Raw genomic sequence first — 24,632 nt, 5'->3', positions numbered from 1 at the left:
TTTCTACTACTTGAAAATTCCATGGGAAGATAATCTTAGCTTTTACCTAATTTAAGGGAAAGATGTAATTTACATTAAACAAAGTTTTAACAACTGTATTTTGAACATATTATTGTTAGAAAAGGTGACAATTTAGGCGGATTAAACCTGAGTAGTCATTGCTAAAACAAGCTCAGTAAAACCATTAAATCATGGATTGAATTACATGGCATCGATTATTATAGTGTCTCTTTCGCTGCAACAGTTCTAAACAGTTTTAATCTTTGTCAACTACATTAATAACAATCGGATGCTGATAGAAAATAAAAACACTCAAGCCATTTTGCAAAATGAGCAACAGTATTTAATATATAAACAGAAAATTTACATATGGTACATTTAAATTTGAATTTTTCTCTTGGTGGGTAAGTATGCAGAAAACCTCAATGAATTTAAGATATGACTTGTGAAGCTGAATCTTAGTGTATCTATATTGAAAAGAGTGATGTTGACAGAGAATGTATCAAAGTATGTTACAATTATATTTATTAAGCAAAAGTAAGTTATTTTTTTAAAAAAGAATCAGGCTATGCTGGTAGTGCTGCATATGTTTTAAACGAATTATTTTAAAATGTAAACGATCATGTTTTTTGTCAAACTTGAACAAGCTGTTAAAATTGCTACAGTATATCTCACCTAAGCTTTCTACTACTATTTTAAAGTAATCTGTATTGTAGAGAAAGCACCAGAAGCAGCCAGTGCAACAAAACTGCATTTATTCATAGCAAAGTGAGACAAAACCCTAACCCTTTTATTTCCCATTTCCAAAAGGAGTTATAGTACTGAGTGAAGGGATTTTCTAGTTGCATTTTTGAGGTCACGATGATAGCTTTACATGACTGCCCTCAAGTCTACAGCTTTTGCAGGCAATCAAGTACAGATAAATTACAATAAAATAAAACTATATTGTAATGTTTTGTTGTATTAACACCAAATGAATGGTAGACCGACATGAATAGATGAGAAAGAAAATCAACCTCGAGGCTTACTCTTTCTCTAAAGAGGTCATGTTTCTAATAGTTTTACTGAAGCATTAATTTTTATAAAGTGCAATAACAAATAAATAAGATGAAAAAAGCTTTGAAGATCTATTTACAACTCTGGGACTAAGATAAATTACTGATTACATTCCTGATAGCCTTTTTAATGCTGTGGAAGCTGTAACACAATGAAAAGCTCACTGATCCAGGTAAAATAATCTTTCCCGCTTAAATCAATCTAGTACTAAGGTGTATGTAATTACGCTAGCTCATGCTATAAGGCAAGGTTAGATTAAAGGGAAAAATTTAATAGATTAAAGCTAAAGGCTAAATCCAGATACAGTCAGGTGCTGAGCATTATTCCTGGCTTCAAAATAAGATGTATCTGTTTCGTCATCTGGTTGGGGTATGAAAGGCATTTTTTGATGCTGTAGATTTTCCCAGTCCACACCACTGAAGAGAGGATGATGTTTCAGCTCTTGGGAAAAAATATCAAACAAAACAATATTATGACACCATTACCAAAGTACTATTGGGTTGGCCAAAAAGTTCATTTGGGTTTCCCATCAGATGGTATGAAAAACCCAAATGAACTTCTTGGCTAACTCAATATTTTATAGGCATCGAGGAGAGACTGTCTCACGTGGACCTTGCTATTACTATAGTAAACCATAGTAATATTGGTTTACTATGCCTGTTTCACAGACATTTTAAAAACATCGCTCTCTTCAACCACACACTTCCCAACAGCACATGCTATTTTATTCTGTGTATCGCCTGGCATACGGCAGGTGCCTTGTCTGAATTGGTCCAAAGAGTGAATGATGACTGGCCTTAACAGGAGCCTATCTTTCTCACTGCCTGTATCTGCTGGAATCATCCCAGACTTCATCAGATAAGGGAGCCTGGGCTACTTCCTGTTCCCCCATCACTGATCTTAAGCGATCAATGCCCCACTTCTTACTTCAAGGCCTTGCTGACTGCTTGGAGCTCAGCATCGCCCGCCTACATAACTTCAGCAGGAAGCTCGTCCTCCACTCCCACGCTGTCTTCCCTGCGCTCCATCCTTATCCTTCCTGCTACTTTCAGCGTACACACTGATGACACTACCGACACATTCTTTCTCTTCCTGGTTCTTTGATTTCGCCAACTTGCATCTCTACAACACACTGGCCACCCAGCAGCATGGCCACATCCGAGTCTATGGCTTCCACTTACAAAATCACATCTTCACTACATTTTTCTTCTGTCGACTAAAATAAGAATTTGCTTTTTTGGTCACACAGGTATTCAGTTGGTAGACATAGCTCCCCTCTCCTCAACTATTCACTTCATCAGGCAACAGTAAAGATGGCAAAAAAAAAAAAAAAGAAGTGTCAATTAAGGCAGTATGCAAACCAAAAAAGCAATCAAATTTAAGGAAAATATCAGAAGATGACTATGCAGACAGTAGGGAATCGTGTGTCTGTGCTGGGGCTGCTGCCGCTGCTAAGTCACTTCAGTCGTGTCCGACTCTGTGTGACCCCATAGACGGCTGCCCACCAGGCTCTCCCGTCCCTGGGATTCTCCAGGCAAGAACACTGGAGTGGGTTGCCATTGCTGGGGCTAGTGGGTTGGAAAGACAGTATGTGTATATGTTGGATTTACCATAAACTAAAAGACTGGTAGGAAAAAGGATAAAATAACAACAGTAACTCACATTTAGGGAACTTGTCTCAACTGTTTAAAATAAATAACAGCATTGGTTACTTTAGAGTTACTTGTAGTATTGGATGTGATATGATGTTTCATGATTCTCTCACTGTATCTCTGTATTTATGCTGCATCTGCAAAGGAATTCTAATCTAGGTTAAGATTAACTAAACTGAAGAATAACCCTATCTGCTTCACTAGGTAAACTATTCATGAAACAAATGAACAGTATCTGAGGTCTGGTAAGAATGTGCTAAGCAAATACAGTGCAGTGCAGCCATTTTCTAAACAACGGTTTCATAACTTTATTATGAATGACATTTGGGACCAGATAACTTTCTGTTGTAGGGACTGCCTTGAGCATTGTAGAATGCTGAGTGAACCCGTGGCCTCTACCTACTAGACGACCCCAACTGCTGTGACAACCCAGAAATATCTCCAGACAACACCAAATGTCCTCTGGGGAGCAAACTCATTCCAGAGGAGAACTGTTGCTCTAAAGCAATTCTTAATTTTCATTATTACTATTTTTTTGGTCACACTGTGTGGCATGCAGGATCTTAGTTCCCCAACCAGGGACTGAACCCGTGGCCCCTGTAGTGGAAGCTTGGAGTCTTAACCGCTGGACCACCAGGGAAGTCCCTTAAAGCAATTTTCAGAGCTCAATTTTCAAATGTCTGCATCCTCACTTTACACTGGTTTTTGCTCAAATTCCACTTGTCAGAAATCTTTGTGACCATCCGGTCTAAAAAATAAATCTCTTGCCTTCACTTTGTACCCTCTCTGCTTTCTCTCTTTGTGTAGTTACTACTGGATGGCGTTATGATTGTATTTGTCTACTTCTTGTCTTTTCACTAGAATGTAGTTCTAGAACTTAAGCACAGGAGTTTCAGTCTGGTTCATCCCTAGGTTACCTCCAGTGCCTCAAATAACAACACTGACACCTAGAAGTCACTCTATAGGGTTTGCTGATCTGATTAGAGGGAAAACTAGAAGCTTATACAAATGACATACTACTAAAAGTCCATGTTCCTAATATATCGTACTTCACATGGAAGTGTATTTTGAGACATAAGTGCTTAACTGTCTCTATCTATACCTTGTGACAAAAAGAATTTTAAGGCAACTGCTAATGAGATTTACTGGAGTTTCAAAATTGGAGTTTAAAATTAATTCGAGTGTCCAGCACTGGGAAAAAACCTTTGAATGGGTCACGATGAGCCCATGTTGTCTTCTTTGAGGCATCTTAGCTGTGAAGATAATGCAACAAGGAGCCAGAGTACATAAGAATACTTGTCAATCAATAATGATGTCAGAAATGAAGCAGTAAGAAATGGTTTCCTATATTGGTTGATGGTTAACTTTATCAGGCTCTGAGAAACTTAGACATTGACAAGATGAGATTGTTCTGAGAACCTGCTTGAGAGTAATAAAATTCAAGACTGCAACCTGATTGCGCTGAATTTTAATGTTCTGAATAAGGACAAATGTATCAATGAATACTGAGAGGGCAAAAATAAGCTGAAAGTTTAAAATCAACTGAGTTTAGCTGTCAGATTATCAGTAGTATTATATTAGAACTTGATGTTATTAACATTCATCCCTGAAGCAAATCCAAACCTTACCTTTCATTCCTGCTCTCTTTGTATCGTCAATGGTTAAAAGTATGTCCACAGCACTTTGAGCATTATCAGATAACTTTTCTTCACCTTCAGGCCAAGGGATATCTACAAATACAAATTAACATGTTCATCATATTGGTCAAAGGAACAATACACAGGGATAAATGAGATAAATGAATCTATCTTCATAGATAGGAGAAAAAGAATCACCTCTTTTCAGAATATTCTGGAATACTTGCTGTGGTGTTTCATCATTGAAAGGGGGAATTCCTGTTAGGAACTCAAACAAGCAAACTCCAAGGGCCCACCAGTCTACTGCAGGACCTGGAATTTAAGAGGAAGCAGCTGAACTTGCAAGCATTTTCTACAAATGTTTGATCAACTAAAACATTAATATGTTTTTATCTGGGTACAATGAAGGCCCAAAGACTTACTTCCTAAGGTTTTCCTCTGGCTCTGTAAGGTATAAAACCCCGAATTACCTTCCTTTAGGCAGTGTGGTAATTCTTTTCTTGGAAAATAGCAGTTTTGTTATTTTTATTTACTTAAAAAAATTTTTTTGCCATACCATGTGGCACGCAGTATCCTAGTTCCCCAGCCAGGGATTGAACCTGTACTCCCTGCATTTGGAAGTACAGAGTCTTAACGGCTGGACCTCCAGGGAAGTCCTGAATATAGAAGTTTAGATTAACAACTAACGTGGCTATTAAAAAAAAAAAGTTAAAAGTTATCTTTTGCCATTTATTACTTCCTTCCAATATTCTGGAGACTTATTTGTAACGAAGAAATGCATTTAATTTAAAAGGTATTCTTTAAAATTAGAGTACTCCTCAGTTTCAGACCAGGAAATAATAACATTCGGATGATTCTGTATCTACTTGTTTTACAAAGGAATGAGATGAGGTAGTAATATTAATGCTAACTGGAGGATAACCTGGTGACTAGGGAAGCCTTACTTACAGGGTATTTTAATGTTGCTTTACTCTTTTTAAGGACTGAGGGGGACAAATTAGTTTAACAACAAAAAAAAAACATTTAGACTATAGCTTGAGGAGGGAATTAGATGATAAGTCTTAATAAGTAGGTAAAACTGATTTCTAAATAAAACCTTCAATGAAAGCATCATTTCTATACAAAGACTTTTTTTATTTTTATTTTTTGGGCTATGTCATGAGGCTTGTGGGATCTTAGTTCCCCAATCAGAGACTGAACCCAGGCTTTGTCAGTGAAAGCACCAAGTCCTAACCACTAGACCACCAGGGCATTCCCTACAAAGATTTTTTTTAGATGTTTATTTTAAACAAGACCTTATAATCTGGTTTATACTTTTGCTTAGTTATGTCTATGAACGAACAAAATGTTTCCTAAGCAAAAGTTTATTTCAGTCCAAAAATGATTAACTTCAATATAAACTTAGAGTTGAGATTCTAGTCTAGAACTAAATTTGTCTGAAAATTAACTCTTTAAAGTCAGTTTCACAAAATTCACTACTGCGGTTACGCAAATACCATTTCATTTTAAAACAAGTAGAAAAACACACAAACAAAAAAAGCCTCCAAAACAAAAAACAATAGGAAAGCATTGTGGAATATGCCATTAGAAAAAATAATCGCATGCATTTGGAATACCTTTTTATTTGCAAGCCACATGATCCCATTTTTCCTATGAAACACAAGGTACAGTCTACAGGCTTCTATCTCTATTGTAATCACTATAAAAACATACAAACCACCTCCATTAGTAGGCCTTTTAAGCAGCACTGAGAAAGAATTATTTCAACAGATCAGATAACCAAATACAGGAAAGTAGGAGGAAATCAGGAAAAACCCTGCGTTTTATTTTACTTAGGTTAGAAATTAGGACCCTTTTCCCAGCTCAGCCAAAAATGTACTCATGTCAGAAACATACATGACTTCTCCATGGATATGTCATACATACCCATACATGTGAGTCAGAGTCTAAAAAGATCATGTATTGTGATAAACCATATTATCAATTATAAATAGCTAGAACAGAGTTGTTTTACACGACTGGCTTTCTAGTTTAAAATCCATGTCTGTAATTTGTATGTTAATACTGTTAATTCCTCTCTGTTTTCCAATAATAATGGAATGGAAGGCTTAGAAAATTCAAGCCCTTTTGTAGCTATTAACTTTAATATTTTTATCAAGCCTATTTCTTCAGTTGTAATAAAAAGAATTCCACATGCTCACACTTGTTTTCACAGAGAAGAGCAATCTCTCTGGATGTCTTCTTGCTCAGAAGACAGTTCATTTTTGTATTTCATGGGATAAAGATAAACATGTACACGCTGTGTGCATGTTAAGTTGCTTCAGTCATGTCTGACTCTTTGTGACCCCATGGATTGTAGGCCACCAGAATTCTCTGTCCACGGGATTCTCCAGGCAAGAATACTGGAGTGGGTTGTCATGCCCTTCTCCAGAGGATCTTCGCGACCCAGGGTTTGAACCCAGGGATCTCTTACATCTCCTGCATTGGCAGCCGGGTTCATTACCACTAGCGCCACCTGGGAAGCTCATTTTGTATTTCATAAGTGAGCTGAAATTAAGAAAAATTTTTCATGCAATGTGATCTAGTTAGACTTTGACTGTTCAGATAAATGTGCTTTGCCACGTTCCTTTATGGAGAAATTCACTCACCTGAAGTCAGAAATCCTGCATGTAAGAAAACAGGAGTTAGGTACATTGTTTGAAAGTTGTAAGTTCATTCTTATGTCATTTATTGAACTAGAAACCAGGCAGTGTGCCTGATACAAGTGATAAAAGTTGAAGAAGAGAGCTTTTCCCAAGTAGAAAACAGCCTACTCCGGGAGCAATAATTCAGGTAATTTTACTACAAATATAAGAGAGCTGAAACAGACATATGTATTAAAATAAGCAGCAGCTATGGAAACTCAGGCTGGAGTCCCTAAGTCCCCTTAGTAGTTAGAGAGCAGGGAATTGTTATTGTTGTCTTAAAAATGATAAATTGCTCTCTATTATTTATTTTAAAAACTATGTGTCAAGTTACTTTTATGGGAAATAAAAATTTTAGAACATTTCACTAGCTAGCTATGATAAATAGATGTCCCACTAAAAGAGTGGCAAGATTTTATCAAGTAAACCTTGCCATCTGAGGTTTCCATTCATACTGTATTGATTTGAGAAAATGTATAAATGGTAATATAGGAAATGAGCTAGGAAAGCTGTGACTTAGCAAAAGGGAAAATGCCCAAAAACTAGTTAAGTGCCCAGAGGAACTTTTATTTCTGCGTTGCTTTTTGAGGGATGGTTCCTCTCTGGCTGGACCCCTCTGGTGAGGCTATAGTGAGTGCAGGCTCTGAACAGGAAGAGGCATCTGCAGACTGAACGGAGGCGCAGGACTAATTTTGTATTCCTGAAACCAGACAAGAATAGATCTGGGAAGACATTTAGAACAAAGACAGTAGAGGGGGTGGGAAGGTAGGGCTTCTCTGGGTCACTGAGACTAAACCAGCAGGCTGAGGATGAATGGCCGTGTGTCTTTATTTACTCTAATAAACACCATGCATGTGAGAAAAAGAGTACTGCACGATCTCATCTTATTTTACCTTAGGCACTCTAAGTTCTAAAGAAATTTAACACAATTTATCTCAAAAGAAACTATAATGATAGATACTTCAAAAATTCAAGACGCGTGCGCCTTACCATGGGCCCTGGCTAACAGCAGCTCGGGTGCGAGGTAGTCTGGTGTTCCCAGGATTCGCCCGTCGTCCACTGGGGCTGCCCCTCTTCTCACACTCTTTGGAGTTCGGTATGGAGTTTCTGATTTGACCTGATTTGGGGTCTGCTAATTTCAAGAGTTTAAGGCACAATAAATACCTTCATTCCTTTCACAGTGAACAGAAATGCTTACACCAAAGAAAAGCTAGGCTGCTGGGCATGAAAAATAGTCAAGTCCTTGATCAGCTTTGGAAATGGTCTCAGAACTAATTATGAAAAGTCTTACTTAAAAAATCCTAATGATAATAATGCAATTCAATTGCTTAGCTAATACCAGTTATTTCAATAAGATCTGGATATGCAAGAAACAATGAAAAAAATCCATGAGAAAAATTTCTTGATAGGATGGATCAATACAAGCTTACAAAGTGTCCTGGAGGGAGGCTACAGCTGAAAAATGATTGAATTATTAGGACAATGCATAGGATGGAACTATATGTAAATAACCTTTGGTGCCAACTGGCATTTATGTTTTTAAGATATTTTGTTGTCTCACAAGGACTCTGTTGGACCAGGACAGGTGGCAGACACAGGCTCTGAAGGTAAGAATTTTTAAGTCCCTCACTAAGCTCTAAATAGAAAACTCAAGTCTTGTAACCCTACATTCGAGGTGTGCACTTTCTATATTAAGATGTCTCTCCAAAGGAAGAAAAAAACAGAAACTTTGGGTTTAAAAAGGTAACAGTTTAGGGGGAAAAAAAAAGATTTTATTTTTCAACTCTCTTCTACAAAGAAAAGAGATCATCTAAATATGACCTTAGAAGGCAGTAAAATAGATGGATTTTAATTTTGTATCTCAGAGTTACGTGATCAAGTGAAAATGTGATTGTCAATATGTAAACATGTAAAATGTAAATATGTGAAAGTATGCAGGACAATACAAATGAAGGAGGCACTGGAATTAAAAATGCTAAACACTGCTACCCGCTTCACCTTTCTGTAAAACCTCCACAGAGCCACAGATTCCCAATAAGCAGAACAAAACCATTTGATTAATATTATATAGTCCAGTGTCATAGTTTATTTTTCTAAAATCTAAAGGACCACACATTAGCAAGTGATAACATACCTGACACAGCATGGAGTGTCCAGTGGTAACATACCTGATATGGCATGTAGGATCTTTCTTTCTGAGTAGGGGTGATAGCCGTGGGATATGACCCACTATAGGCACACGAAATATCCATCATATCTAAAGAAGTGACGCTCATCTTAGAAGGTTCGGAGCTATTGGAAGCATTAATGTGACTGTTAAAACTCCGAAATGCCACAGCATTTCTTTTAGAGGTTAATGGTTTTAAGACCTCTGAAGAAGGAGCCAACATTTTTTGGTTGCTGTCTTGGATGGTAGGGCACTCAACACCTTTTGGCAAGGTACTTTCTTGGCAGCTGGGTGATACAGGAAGTAGGTCTTCAATATTTGATTCTTCCAAAGAGGATTCTTTGATGTTTTTATCTAGATCTAAAGACTGCCCTCCTAATGGACTTTCCATGATGGAAATTCCAGGAAAAGATGAATCAGAGTCCATGTGAATACTTTTAGGAGTTCTATCGCCATCAGAACACAGGAAACTAGAACTTAAGTAGTCCTTCTTACTATTCTTGTCACAATCGTCATCCAGCTCACACATAAGGTTTTTTTCTATCATTGGGACAGGTGGTTTTTCTGGGGTTTGGTGTTTATCAGTAAAAGTATTGCCCACATTCTTCTTATTCACACAGTCATTTTGGTGATCTCTGTATACCAACCGCTTAAGGTCCTGGACTTCAAATGTTAAGCCTGTCTTTTGAGTTGCATAACAATCTCTCATTTCATTACTACACTCATACTCGAAGCAACTTTTTTTATTTGGTATAATTCCCTGACGAGGACTGGAGTCAACTAATTCAAAAATTCTTTTACAACTTCTTTTCCCAAGGTGCTCTTCAGTCATCCCACCAGAATTCACAGTCCACTGATTTGACTCATGGAAACAAGACTGGCTTGTGTCAGCAGTCATGTTGATATTATTTACATCTAGTTCTCTTGCTTCCCAAGAAACTTCCCCTGAAGAACATTTTTTAGCAAGGTTAACATAAGAGTTTCCAGTGGCAGGAACGACACTGCTGTTGTGAATGGGAGAAAGAGCTAACTCAAGATCCCTTTCATTCAAACTTTTGGTCTCCATGGCATCTACAGATTTTGTGCATAAAGGCTTTTCAACTGTATTCCAACTCATCATCATAGAGCCTGCTGCATCGTCACTTTCCTAAGAGGGAGGAAAAAACAATTAAAAAATCAGGGGACTTCCTTGGTGGCCTAGTGATTAGGACTTAGCCACTGTAATGAAGAAAATCATATTGCTGAGACTAAGGAGCAAATAGAGTCCAGTTTATTTTATCAAGTGGAAAGATTTTTTCCTTTGGTTATTAATATAATTCTAATCTAACATTTTATCCGCATCCTATATAGGAAAGGTTATCATATTGTTAGTTCCTCTCAGCTTTAATAGGTTTTAAAAGCCCAGAATAGAATACATAAATTAAGTAAAATGACTTTCAGTATCTATTCACTTGGCAAGCAATCTCCTTAGAATAGATACTTTTAAAGACACATCTGATCACCCTTGTGGTCTAGAAGTTATTTCTGATTCAGAAGAGTTACCATTCCATTAAATGATAAACGGGCAGTAAACAGTTATAGAAGGAGGTAGTATAAGTTATAAAATAAGACAAAGGTTAAAAGAACTCAACAATCTAATGTCTGTGTTAGGGTAGAGAATTTTAAAAACGAATTCCATCTAGATGCCAAGAAGCCAAACATTTACCATTAATATACTGCAAAAATTAAAAACTGGAGGATTTCCCTTGTGAACCAGTGGTTAAGACTCCATGCTTCCAATATAGGGATCATGAGTTTGATCCCTGGTTGGGGAACTAAGACCCCCACATGCCTCACAGTATGACCAAAACATAAATTAAAAAAAATTGTAATCTCATATAGTGAACAAGAATAATTTCACATTTGAATGAGAAATGAAATGCTGCAAAAGAACTTGACAGAATATACAGGGAAATGAAGAGTAGCTTCACTGCTGTTCACATAACAGTTTCATGTCCTTACAGAACTTGTATGAAAAGGTGTCAAGCGTTTCTATCATTACACACAGTTGGTTCTGGGTAAGGTGAGTGGCACTCTGACCTGGCAATCCTTTTCCCATCTGGGACTGCTGTGGCACTCGGAGTCCATGCTGGATATGAAGGTATGGGACGGACTGCTGGTGCTGGATGTTGCCAGCCTCTTCCTAGACTGGAGGAGGTGGGAAGTTAGACACTTCACGGGCATCCCGGGGTGGGAGGCAACCATTTCAGGACCTGTGGGGAAGAGAGCCACCGAGGCTTACTTATGCCACATCTTTCCTACTTCCTTGCGGATCCTGAATCTTTACAGGCAACTGGGTTAAGCAGGAAGTGAATATTTCGTATCAGGACTATTTCTATGTAAACATTATCTCATCTACAAGGATGGCTTCAGGCTGTTCTGACAAACAAGTAGTGTTCTGAAAGTTAATAGACAAAACTCTCAATATTGATAAAGTAGAAATCAGGACAGGGAGCAAATTTATAATTAGGAGAAAATTCATTTTGAATATCCATTATCCAATTTGAAACTTTTCTCGATGAAGGTTCAATACTGATGGGCTAAATCTGGATGTGCTAAAAGGCTGGAATGTGACCACTCTTACTTAATTCAGTTTGTATTTAATTAAAACCAGAGCTTTATTTTAATGTTGAGGTTTACATGCTTACCAGTGTGGAATTATATACATCCATAGGGACTTCTTTATACTACTGGGTAAAAGAAATAATAGTGACTTTGCTAAGTGTGAGCCAGTGCCAGAAAGCAGCACCATCTATATAATACAACTTCCTGTATCTTATAAACAATTAATGATGCTAAAACTTTTTGCTCCTGAACTTAAAGTGAGACTCTTTTGTTCTCATTTGTAAAAAGGAAGCAATTCTTCCTTTCGGTCTATCTATCCATCCAAGATATATACAGAATTGAGGACCAAATTCACAACAAAGTAGCATCTATGAAAACAACGAACACTAATTACTCTTTAGAGGATCATTATTCACATTTCTAAGATGAAGAAAATACGCATGCACAGAACTAAACTGTCCACTGTTGATAAGTTAGAGGGTGAGGTTAAGTGCTATACAGATTTTCCACTTGCCTCCTTTACTTTTGACTTTTGTCTTTTATTGTGTAATACTAAAGCTATATCATCTTGACTTTTTTTTTTTCATCTTGACTTTAATTTCAGAACCTTTTAGAAATCATTTTATAAAGGCACACAGTATTACTATATCTTCTCCAATTGGGCTTCCCTGGTGGCTCAGAGGTTAAAGCGTCTGCCTCCAATGCGGGAGACCCAGGTTCGATCCCTGGGTCGGGAAGATCCCCTGGAGAAGGAAATGGCATCCACTCCAGTATTCTTGCCTGGAGAATCCCATGGATGGAGAAGTCCATGGGGTCGCAAAGAGTCGGACACGACTGAGTGACTTCACCACCACCAAGATTTCCATAGACTCAATACAGTGAAATTCACCCAATGATCATTACAGTGTTGCAGCTAATTGAAAAATTAGCTTGACATTTTATTTTGTTGATGTAAAGATCTGCAACAGGGACTTCCCTGGTGGTCCAGTGGTTAGGAATCCACCTTGCAATGGATGGTACACCAGTTTGATCCCTGGTCCAGGAAGGTCCCACAAGCCGTGGAGCAACTAAGCGAGGGCTCTAGAGCCTGTGCTTGGCAACAAGAAGAGCCACCGCAGTGAGAAGCCCACACACCTCAACTACAGAGTAGCCCCAGCTCCCTGCAACCAGAGAAAGCCCGAGCATAACAATGAAGACCCAGTGCAGCCAACAGCAACAACAAAGATTTGCAATAAGCCCTGTCAGAAATGGCACTTACATGACAAAACAGAGGAAATCCACAGGCTATCTGAATGTCTGCATTTCAAAATTACTGATACTCAGAATTCTAAAATTGTAAAATACTTTGTTCTTCAAGGGCACATTTAATGGAATATACTACCCTTTCTTTTATACTCACATGATTTTAGTAGCTTGCTAGAATAAGGAGTAATGTCCTTTTGATCTACGGACATAGGACAAGTTAGTCCTTGAGAAAGTGGTGATGTTTCAGATACATGAGTCGAAAGAACATTTGCAGAGTCGTGATTTTCTTCTGCAACTGGTGTGTGCTACGAAAAAGAGGAAGACAAAAGCAAATGCTACGATTTGTTGTCACAAAAACACCACCTAAACGCATAGACTGTTATGCCATCTAGGTAGATGAACTGCTGAAGTAATGCAACATGCTTAATATTTGAATTCGTGTAAATGGCAATCATGTTAGGGCATATCATGTGAGTTTTTTTCTTATCGAGTACTTACAAATCCCAAAGAGCTGATGAGAGATAATACTTGTCCTGGGGTTCTTGAATAATCCTGTCTAGGTTTTGCCATGGATGGTGTTGTAAGAATATCCATCATGTTGATATCTATGTATGGAAAAAAAAGTATATGATATTCTTTAAAAACTTCAACTATCATTGACTAAAGTCAACAATTATTTGTCCTGGACTTTGCCCCACTTTCCACATTATTAACATCAACTACAAAGTTGTCTTGCACAAGACAAACACAGCCAGGAAAACCATCGTGCCATACAGTTAACATGTAGAACTAACCAGACAAGAGAAAGACAAATAACATATGCTTTCTCTATTATAGAATTTAAAAAAACAAAATGAAAAATCAAGCTCATAGATACAGAGAATTGATTTGTGGTTGCCAGAGGTGGGATTAAGGGTTGGAAGAAATGGATGAAAGGGGTCAAAAGGTAAAAATAAATAAATAGTAAATTTTAAAAAAAGAGAGAGAAATACAAGAGTGTTACCTAAGTGCCAACAAAATAATTCTTGGTAAATAAAGCATTAGAAAAGGAGGTGGTAAAAAAAAAAAAGTTAAGAAAGGCATCAATGTACTAAGAATACAAAGTAAATTTCAATAACAGAATCTGAGTGACTAAACAACAACAGCAGAATCAATTTAGGAATTAATACAAATTATGGAACACTCATGTTAATTTACTATGTAAGCAAGATAGAAACTAATGCAGATTTTTATCAGCTTTAAATGTGTAACACTGTAAAATGATTCAACACTCACATAATATTGTACAATTTTCTTTAGATATCAAAAATAGTAAGAGAAGTGTAACGCTTTGTATGTGGTGTAAGACTTTAAAATGTAGGTCGAAATTTTGAATTTAAATTTCACTTATACCTCACACTGATGAAACTGTAAAAGTAAGTAAGTAAGTAAGTAAGTAAGTAAGTAAGTATTAGTTGCTCAGTCATGCCCGACTCTTTGCGAGCCCATGGACTGCAGCCCACCAGGCTCCACTGTCCATGATATTTTCCAGGCAAGGATACTGGAGTGGTTTGCCATTTCCTTCTCCAGGGGATCTTCCCAACCCAGGGTTTGAACCCAGGTCTCCTGCACTGCAGGCAGATTCTTTACTGACTGAGCTACAAGGGAAGCTTGTAGGAACTACAATAAACTTCTTAAAATATATTTTACAAATTAAAAAAATGCTACAGCAATGATTTCTTGGTTATGACTTTGAAAGTACAGGAAAAAGGAAAAAATAGACAAATGGGACTATATCAAACCTCACAACTTCAGAATATCGAAGGGAACAAACAACAGAATGGAAAGACAACCTACTGAATGGGAGAAATATCTGTAAATTATTTATCTAATAAGGGGTTCATATACAGAATACAGAGACAAATACAACTCAGTAACAAAAAAAAAAACCCAAGTAATCTAATTAAAATAGTGGATAAAAGTCTTGGATTTCTCTAAAGAAGATATACAAATGGCCAAGAGGCTTATGAAAAGATACTTAACATAAGTAACCAATAGGAAAATGCAAATCCAAACTACAATGAAATATTAACTTATACCTGTGAGGATGACCACTATCAAAAAACAAAATAAGAAGTATGGAAAGAATGTGGAGAAATTGGAACTCTTGTGCATTGCTGGTCAACTGTAAAATGTAAAACTGTGTAACCACTATGAAAGATACAGTGGAAGTTTCTCAAAAAATTAAAAAATAGAATTTGGTCTATATGATCCAGCAATTCTTCTGCTGGGTACACACCCCAAAACCATTTTATTCATTTTTAACTAACAGAAAACAATATAAACTAATGAAATGTTAGTGTCTAAAATGTGTTGGACTTTTAAAAAGGTACTTACTTGCTATGTTTCTTACCTCTATTTAAAGTAACTTTGGAAAGGCCAAAATCTGTTAGTTTAATATGACCTTCATTAGAAATAAGCATATTGTCTGGCTTCAAATCCCTGCACATAAAAAAGACAAATAGCAGATAACTGAAAAAGAGCTAGTGTTGATTTTAAAATTTCCAGCAAAAAAACCAGAAAGTTAAAGAAGAATCAAATCTTATTTATTGTCTCTCATTGGTGGCTTTGAAAGTACAGAAAAGAACTCTCAAAAGCAAACAAACAAACAAAAAAAAGCAAACTAAAATCTGAATATCTGAATATACAAGAGTTAACTATTTAATGCTAGATTATCTTTGCCATTATTCACTAGATATTCTATTAAAATAAATTTCATTAGGTAAAATAAACCTCAAACCAGGTCAAATCATATTTACCTCTTTCTGTGAGATTAAGAGAGTGTGAGATTAAGCCTTAATCAAAAAGAGTCACTTAACCTTTCTTTGAACATAGCAAAGCACTGTAAATCAGCTGGGATTATAAACTATGGTACTTTTGCATGATGTACAGCTAAAAGAGTGGAAAAAAGAGTCAATATTCTCCACAATAAAATGGGATATCCATGGACAAAGCAACACATTCACACACACAGGGAGACGAAAGAGTTGATGGCATTTGTAAATTCGCACAAATTACTACTAAATTTAAGATAACCCATATATTGGCGGTTATGCAAATATCTAAGACTCAAACAGTAAATACATAATTTGATTACTTGTGCTTAAGTAATAGTTTGGAGAAAAGTCAGTCATTACCTGTGAATGATTCCATGTCTATGAAGGTAGTCTAGAGCCAGTGCAACTTCAGATATATATTTCACGGCCATCTCTTCATCAAAATAGCCATAGATATGCAGAAGGGACTTGACATCTCCACCAATGAGATACTCCATTACCTGTCAAAACGAAACAGAAATACTGTAAAATAAAACCAGTATGACTACTTAAAAATGTCTTATTTGAGCATTAATGATTATACATTTTAGCATGGTTCTGTAACAGACATTTTCTTGGTGTCACTGAGTACACATCAATACCAGGTTTGTTCATGCTACCATACATTTTTTAAAATTTAAATTAAACTGTTCAGCCTTACGAAAAAGGTATGAAGAACAGAATAATTTCTCATGTACTCTTCATCTGTTTTCACCCATCATTAGCACTTTGCCACATCTGCTTTCTTCCTCTACACATATATAACAATACTTATTTATGCTAATCATTAACATGAGTATGTTGCATAATAAATATATTAACAACATTAACATAAATACATTACGTGCATGTATTTTTATTCAAATAAAATACTTTAAATAAGGCAACATTAGCAACTGGTATTAATCTTTAAAATTTTGGCTGAATATGGAGAAGGAAATGGCAACCCACTCCAGTACTCTTGCCTGGAAAATCCCATGGACGGAGGAGCCTGGTAGGCTACAGTCCATGGGGTCACAAAGAGTCGGACACGACTGAGTGACGACACCTTACACCTTAGAGCTAGGAAGGATTTTGAGATGATCTTGTTTATCCCCTGGGTTGCTGAAGGAAATATCTTCTGTTTTTCTATGCTGGAATCTCTGAAGAATGATATGAAACTTCGCATGTGAAATGTACTTTGTTATATTGCCCCTTCTAGTTAAGAAACTTTGTTTATACCTTATTGAAATCTCTGTTGAGAAGGTTCCAGCAGAAACTCATTTGTAGTTTCTTTATAGGAAGAAAACTAGTTTTGTCAAATGCCTGTTCTGTATTATTCTGGTTATAACACAGGGTAGGCTCAGTAATATGAAAGAGAAATAGGTTATTATTTGTAATTGTAATATTAGGTTGGTGCAAAAATATTTGTACTTTTGCATTGTTGAACTTTGCCTTTTATATTGGCATACATTGTTTAATAAATGTGATTATGTTATACATCAAAAAAAAAATTTTGGCTGAATAATTCGAGAATAAAGTTGAAGAGGGCATGATATGTCACCACAGAATTCTTTTGCTTTCTCTTTATTTTTCAAATTATGAAAGTGTACCACTGAATTCTTCATCATGTTTCTACTAACAAGGACATTCTTTTAACAAATGCTTTATCAAGGACATCGTCTATAACTACAGTGTAATAAAATGCATGGAATTTAATGCTAAAATAATGCTATTACCTGTTGTTTAGTCTGTATTCAGATTTCTCTGATAATTCCATATTGTTCCTGACGGCCTCTCTCCTGGTCCCTCATTCCCAGGCCAGGACCATGCATGGGATTTAGTTATCATATGTCTTTAGTCTCCTTTAATTTGGAGTAATTTTTCTTCTTTTTATTTGCTGGAGAGGGGGTGGGACTGGGAGTGGGGCACAGGATGGTCTTTCACAACATCTGATTATTTCCTCATGAACCTCTGGAACTTGGAAGTCAAAATACCTGTCATCCTCACCTCTTCCTGTCCCCTACCCAAATTCCTCATTAGAATTAAAAGAGTGCAAGCTGCCATGTTCAGTGAAAAGCAAGCAACTTGCTAAGTAAATAGATCCCAAATCCACTACTTCCTAATATCTTTTCCTTATTATACATCAAACTTTATATTTCTATTATGCATCCTTTACTTAGGAAATATTTTTAGCACTATGTGCCACACACTGTTCTACAAGGTTTGTATCAACCTATTGGAATTTCGTAACAACCTTTGAGGTAGGTACTATTGTTATCCCCACCTTGCAGATGGGAAAACTGAGGCGTGATGGTTCTTTTATGCATCAAATTGGCTAAGCCACGGCACCCAGATATTTGGTCAAACACCAATCTAAATGTTGCTGTTAAGGTATTTTTTACATGAGATAAACATCTCAACCATTAGAGTATGCATAAAAGCTGATTATCCTCCATCATGTGGGAGAGCCTTATCCAATCAGCTGAAGGCCTGGAGAGAAAAAAGGTTGAGGGGTCGTGTCTTTCTCCTCCAAAGAGGAGGGAATTCTGCCTCTTCACTGCCTTTGGGCTTGTGCTGCAACATCAACTCTTCGCTGGGTCTATAGCCTGTCAGCCTACCCCAGAGATTTTGGACTTGCCACTGCCACAACCATGAAGGACAATTCCCTAAAGTAAATCCCTCTCTCTACATACACACACAGACACAGACACAGACACCCTATTGTTCTTTTCCCCTGAAGAACGTTAACAAATAGAACCGGTAAGGTAACTTGGCCAAGGTCATAAAGCTAGTAAGTTCAACAGCTGCAATTCAAACCTAGGTACACTGAACCTCAAGACAGTAATTCTTAAATCACTGGGTTTAGTGGTTCCTGAATGAAGAAAAACATGTCATTTACTCACCAAGTAGACATTGTTTGCTGACTGCAGGGAATAGTACAAATGGACAATGAAAGGACTTTTGCTTAGGGCCAGCGCGTCCCTCTCAGCTTGTACTTGATGAGTCATATTTTTGTTGATCATGTCTGCCTTTTTGACAACCTGTAGTACATAATGTGACAACAGACACATGGTTTTATTTTCTATCGCAGAGTGGTCTCAGGTTTCCAAGTTCCCATCGTGAAAACAACCAGAGAGAAAGCATGGACATGTTGTTTGGCCCTCACACTGCCAGCAGGAAACTCTGCCAGGAAAACAGCTAGTGAAAATATAACTTTCTTTTAACATAGAACCTCTCATCTTGGTATCAAGTGGTACAAGTATCACATCCCTTTTGAGAAGGAAAAAGATGTAACCAAATGCTCCCCATCTACCCTACCAATAAGTAGAAAATAAATTCTGTTCTGCTGTTCTTACAAGTCATAAGATAGCAGTGTTCCTAATATGCTCCCAGATAATCAGGACTGTAGCTCAGCTGGTAAAGAATCCGCTTGCAATGCGGGAGACCTGGGTTCAATCCCCGGGTTGGGAAGATCCTCTGGAGAAAGGACTAGCTACCCACTCCAGTATTCTGGGTTGGAGATTTCATGGACTGTACAGACCATGGGGTCGCAAAGACTCGGACACGACTGAGAGACTTTCACTTAATCAGGAATGTAGGCAAAGAGAAATAATTGGCCAATCCATTAAAAAAATTTTTTTTGGTTCCTTGATGGATGGAAATAGAGAAAGAATGTACTTTTTTCCTCCTGGAAAAATTCTTTTTTTTTTCTTTTAGGAATATAAAACTATTGAGCACTGTTCACCAGTATTTACAATAAAGTAAGTAATATACAGTTGAATAACATTCTGATCACTACAAAGTTGTTTTTCTTGGCTTCTGCTCAACTAGTAACCCCAAATACTGAGAAAATTGGGCCCTTCATGTAAGGAATGGGTTGGGGTAAGGTCTGAAGAAACATGCAGGTCAAGTGTAGATTAGAAGTTTGTTCACTCATTTATTCCTGTGCTGAGTCGCTGAGTCGCTTTAGTCTTGACTCTTGCGACCCCACGGACTGTAGCTCACCAGGCTCCCCTGTCCATGAGATTCTCCAGGCAAGAATACTGGACTGGGTTGCCATTTCCTTCTCCAGGGGATCTTCCTGACTCAGAGATCCAACCCAGGCCTCCTGCACTGCAGGCAGATTCTTTAATGACTGAGCTACCAGGGAGTCTGCTTCACAGACCGGGACCAGCTAGAACACAGGAAGCACTACAGGATAGGACATGTGTTTACACAACCCTGGTAGTCCAGTGGTTACAATTCTGCCCTTCCACTGCAGGGAACCTGGGTTCTATCCCTAGTCAGGGAACTAAGATCCCATGTACGCTATGGACATATTTCTGCAGGGCATATTCCTGTATGTCGTAAATTGCCAGTATTTTAAAACTATTTGATTAGGTTTCCATGAACAAATCTGAGACATTCCATATATCACAACCTTTCCTAAATATAGCAAAGAGACTTCACTTTCTTGTAAAACAATGGTTCACCAAAAGGAACCATCAAGTGTCCACTTTACTAAGTTTTGCTTCGCTATTTAAAACATACCAGAATTTTTCTACTTTTTTCATTTGGTTGGGGAGGTTGTTGACAGTGATAAGAATTTTCCTTCCAGGGTTTCTGCATTTATATGCAGATTTATATGCAGATGTGGATACAGATTCTGATAGGATGCTTTAAAAAATTACCTAATTTAAATTGCTTATTTTACCTAATTAATTACAAAACTATTTAATTTGAAAGGTTAAGACTTAAGTTTTCAGTTTAAGTTGAAGGGATTTCTTATATTGCTCAAAATGATGGAATTCCAGAAACATGGGCTTATCCATGGTTATGAAAAGCTGTTGTTTAAATCTATTTACCAAAACAAAAACCAGCACAACAAAAAAAAGCTCCCAAACAATTTACATATGTATTTTATGTATACACATACAAAAAACTTAGAATGATCCTTAGGCATATATGAGTGAAATGCAAATTCTAAATTTTGATTAAGTAATGACTATGGAGATCTCCCCCAACATTTAGAAAAGCTGTTCTCTAATGCTGAGGAAATAATATACTATGGTATCAAATTCTTTTCTGCTGAAGGAAGCAACTATAGAAAGCTTTTATTTGTTCAAAGCAGCTAGTGCTACAGACCAAAAAAACAAAAACAACCCAATGTAACTTCCCCAATACTACTTCAAAACAAACATATCAAACCTGATTTTCATTAGAATGTAGTTATTTCTTCACACTAATAAATCAAAAAACCAAGACCCACATTATATATTTATATATATATATATAAATATACATAAAAATCAATGCAAACAATTATTGAGTCTCATCTTCTGGACAAGAATGCCAAATTAGTCTCTCTTCATAAAAATTACAATTAAAATTTGAGGACACTTCACATTTGCCTCTTTTGCCAGCACCAAGTCAGCCTCATTGGAATCCTTCCATTTCATGAGAAACATTAATTCTTCACTGCTGCTCGTGGCACCAATTATTCATTCTGGATCAAGACCTCTGGCAAAACCTCCTGGTTTATCAGAAGCATCTCTTTTCTTCTTTGATTTGCTATCATCAGATTCACTGTCAGACAAAGATTTTCTTTTTGTTCCATCTTTTTCTTTACCAGCTTTTTGAGAATTAAGAATTGCTTCAATTAACTCTGGACAATCTAAATTTTCCTCAGGTTTCCAAGTATTGTCTGCATCTGTAAACCCTTCCACTTCAGGAAATATTCCACCATCCCATTCACAACACAGCAGTCCAAATTCTTCAGGTTCCGCCTCTTCAACTTTTTTACTCTTTCCAATTTGTTTCTTTCCCGTTTTTTTGCAATGTAGTTTTATTGGAGGCCATTTTTTATTGCAGACTTGAAGAGCTATTATTCACCACCTCTGAGCTTCTCTGGGTCCTGGGTCTGCAGCATCTCCTGGAGAAATTCTTAAAAATGGTTAGAGTTTACTGACACTTAAGTGTCAGATGCTGTGTTACAGAAAACAACTAATTACTCTTTTTAAGTCTCAAGGTAATTGGTAGGGAAGCAAAATTATAATCTATGTTAAAATTGGAGCACTAAACTGAATAGTTAGTAACACTGAGATCAATTCTCAGGAAGATTACAAAGAAAAAAAGGCATATTTCTTCCAAAGATTCATTAAAGCATTTAATAAAATCATCAGTACACTGTAAATTCCAGCTGTAGAGCCTTCCCATAAGAAAAATGAGGAAAATTGACAAAGCCAGTCTAAAACATGATTTCCTTATCATTCCACTAGACTGGAAGCTTCATGAGGGCATATTTGTTTTTGTTCACCACTGTATCCATATCCTACACAAAGTGGATATTCATAAATACTTATGAAAAAATATACTGGCATTTTCATTTCAACAGCTAATAATGACTGCTTAGTAAACAGAAGGAAAAGCACAAAATCTTTGGAATATGAAGTGATGGAGAATTAATTTCAGTAGGGTGGGTCTGAAAGGTTAGGAAAAGTTTGAAGGGGGGGGCGGCTAAAGAGAAAGTGAAAGTGAAGCTGGCTCAGTTCTGTCTGACTGTTTGTGACCCCATGGACTATACAGCCCATGGAATTCTCCAGGCCAGAATACTGGAGTAGTTAGCCTTTCCCTTCTCCAGGGGATCTTCCCAACCCAGGGATCAAACCCACGTCTCCCACATTGCAGGAGGATTTTTTTTTTCACCAGCTGAGCCACAGGGAAGCCCAGTGAAGGCCTGAGGAACCTCAAAAACATGTGAAGGAAGTGAAGAAAGTTGGATGCAAAAGACCATGTATTCTATGATTTTATTAATATGGAATGTCCAGAAAGACAAACCAATAGAGATGGAAAGTTACTTGTGGCTAAGTGGGGAGACACTGCAGATAACCAAGAGAGGTAGTTTTCAGGTACTGGAAATTTTCTAAAATTGTAATGTGTTAATGGTTACTCAATCTTTGATTTACTAAAAACTAAGTTGTACTTTAAGAAAAAAAAGGAAGAAAAAATCAAGTCTGTATTTGGGCAAACTTGAGAATGGAATGAAAAGGGTACTAAAAATGAATGAGACAGAATTGACAGGCAGAGATAAGAGAGAGGATATACAGATGCAGTAGAGGAAAGTTAAAAAGACTCAAGTTCCTAGCCTGAATGATGGTGGTGTTATTACAGGGAGAGAAGAAATCCGGGAGGTGGTTAGGTGGAGAGCACCATGTTCAAAGCTGGGCAAGTACAATTTTGAGGTGCTTGCTAGGTATTCACGCGGCAATGTCCAACAGGAAGTTGAAACCACATCAGTACCACTACTAGCTTCTCCTTTATTACTATCACTCATTCCTGAGATGTGACTAATTTGAAGCTACGGGAGTAGATGAGAATCAACAGTGGCCTGAACAGCTTCGAATACTCTGAGCTCTTGAATGCTTTGGAATGATACATACTACTGTTGGGCTTCTCGGGTAGCTCAGCTGGTAAAGAATCCACCTGCATTGCAGGAGACCCCGGTTCCATCCCTGGGTTGCAAAGATCCCCTGGAGGAGGGCATGGCAACCCACTCCAGTATTCTTACCTGGAGAATCCCCATGGGCAGAGGTGCCTGGAGGGCTACAGTCCATGTGGTTGCAAAGAGTTGGACAGGACTGAGCGACTAAGCACAGCACATGCTACTGTAAGGATAAAGGAGTGATTTAGGAATATTTCAGCTTAGTCTTTAAATAAAATTACATTCCAGATTTATAATGAAAGGCTTGAAAAGTGGGGTTTGTTTAATGATATCTTTTGGTTATACAGGTCAAAAGTTCATCTATATCATAGCATGCTTACTATAGTTAACAATATTGCATTATATATTTGAATGCTGCTAAGATAAAGTTCTCATCACAAGAAAAAAATATGCAGTTGTTTCATCATGGTTAACTAGACTTATGATGATGATCATTTCACCACATAGACAAACACTGAATCGTTAAGTTGTACATCTGAAATTGGTATATGTCAATTACGCCTCAACAAAAATAGAAATGAATCTACATCAAATTGGTAGTTAAAATATAATTTGGAAATAACTATTTCTAATTTAAAGTTTCAACCTTAATCCTGGTAAAGCCCAAATTAGTAAAAACGGTTCAGAAGTCCTAGATCTTCTAAGGTTTACCCGGTGGGAACAGAAGGGCGGGGCAGAGGCAACAGCGACTTGCCCGCGCTGTCACCTCAAGTAAGAAATCATCTCGCGGGGCCCGGAGGCTTCAGCGAGCCAGGCATCCAGTCTAGCCGCTCCAGCGGCCCTGGAGCCTGCCCAGTTCAGGGGGCGGGAAGGAGAACCGAAGGACCAGCCTCTTTAGCTTTCTTTAATCCTCGACTCTTACCTTCACCGCATACAACCTGTTGCCTTTCTGCCCCAGATACACCTTCCCGAAGGCGCCGCGGCTAATAGGCTTCACTATGGTGAACTCCTCAATGGAGGGAGGTCTTGGCACCGGGATCCTATTCACGCACTCTCCTGTTGCCGCGCCATCTCCACTCTCCATCTCACCGCCCACGGTGGGCTCCATCGCAGTCCACCCCGGATGCAAGGCTCTATCACCGGCCAAGGCCCCTTCCGGAGCCGCAACTCCCGCCAACCAGGTTCAAAGTGAGGCTCCGCCCACGCAGCACGTATCAGTGATGTCACTACGTCGCAGCCCACGCCGCGCCCATCCATGCGCATCTCCGCCTCCGTCACCTTCGTTTTGTCGACGCAGAAGCCGATGGACGTGAAGGCGGGGCTTTCGGGA

General features: G+C 37.7%; 1 protein-coding gene, 1 non-coding gene and 1 pseudogene across 6 annotated transcripts; 1 reads left to right on the top strand and 2 right to left on the bottom strand.

The window, feature by feature from the left end:
* Positions 1–1,339: 1,339 nt before the first annotated feature.
* On the bottom strand, positions 1,340–24,410 carry MASTL (microtubule associated serine/threonine kinase like). Of its 5 annotated transcripts, none has more exons than XM_068987499.1 (13): positions 24,225–24,410; positions 18,786–18,923; positions 16,222–16,361; positions 15,438–15,526; positions 13,544–13,650; positions 13,200–13,350; positions 11,276–11,448; positions 9,198–10,343; positions 8,020–8,161; positions 6,994–7,008; positions 4,544–4,657; positions 4,337–4,438; positions 1,340–1,497 (listed from the first exon to the last, which is right to left on the bottom strand). In XM_068987499.1, the coding sequence occupies exons 1-13, from the start codon at positions 24,408–24,410 to the stop codon at positions 1,340–1,342; spliced, it is 2,661 nt and encodes an 886-aa protein (XP_068843600.1). The 5 variants fall into 5 exon arrangements, with proteins under 5 accessions (XP_068843600.1, XP_068843601.1, XP_068843598.1 ...); XM_068987500.1 differs by having other exon boundaries at positions 8,020–8,158; XM_068987497.1 differs by lacking the exon at positions 6,994–7,008.
* Positions 12,466–12,537, top strand: TRNAW-CCA (transfer RNA tryptophan (anticodon CCA)). Its single transcript has one exon. It is a non-coding gene; the product is annotated as a tRNA-Trp (tRNA).
* Positions 21,184–24,333, bottom strand: LOC138091583 (chromobox protein homolog 3 pseudogene; annotated as a pseudogene).
* Positions 24,411–24,632: the final 222 nt, after the last annotated feature.

Source organism: Capricornis sumatraensis, chromosome 15 (genome assembly GCF_032405125.1).
Source record: "Capricornis sumatraensis isolate serow.1 chromosome 15, serow.2, whole genome shotgun sequence".
Taxonomy (NCBI): Eukaryota; Metazoa; Chordata; class Mammalia; order Artiodactyla; family Bovidae; genus Capricornis; species Capricornis sumatraensis.
Note: the sequence above shows the minus strand (reverse complement) of the source record. Positions and strands in the feature narration are given on the sequence as shown.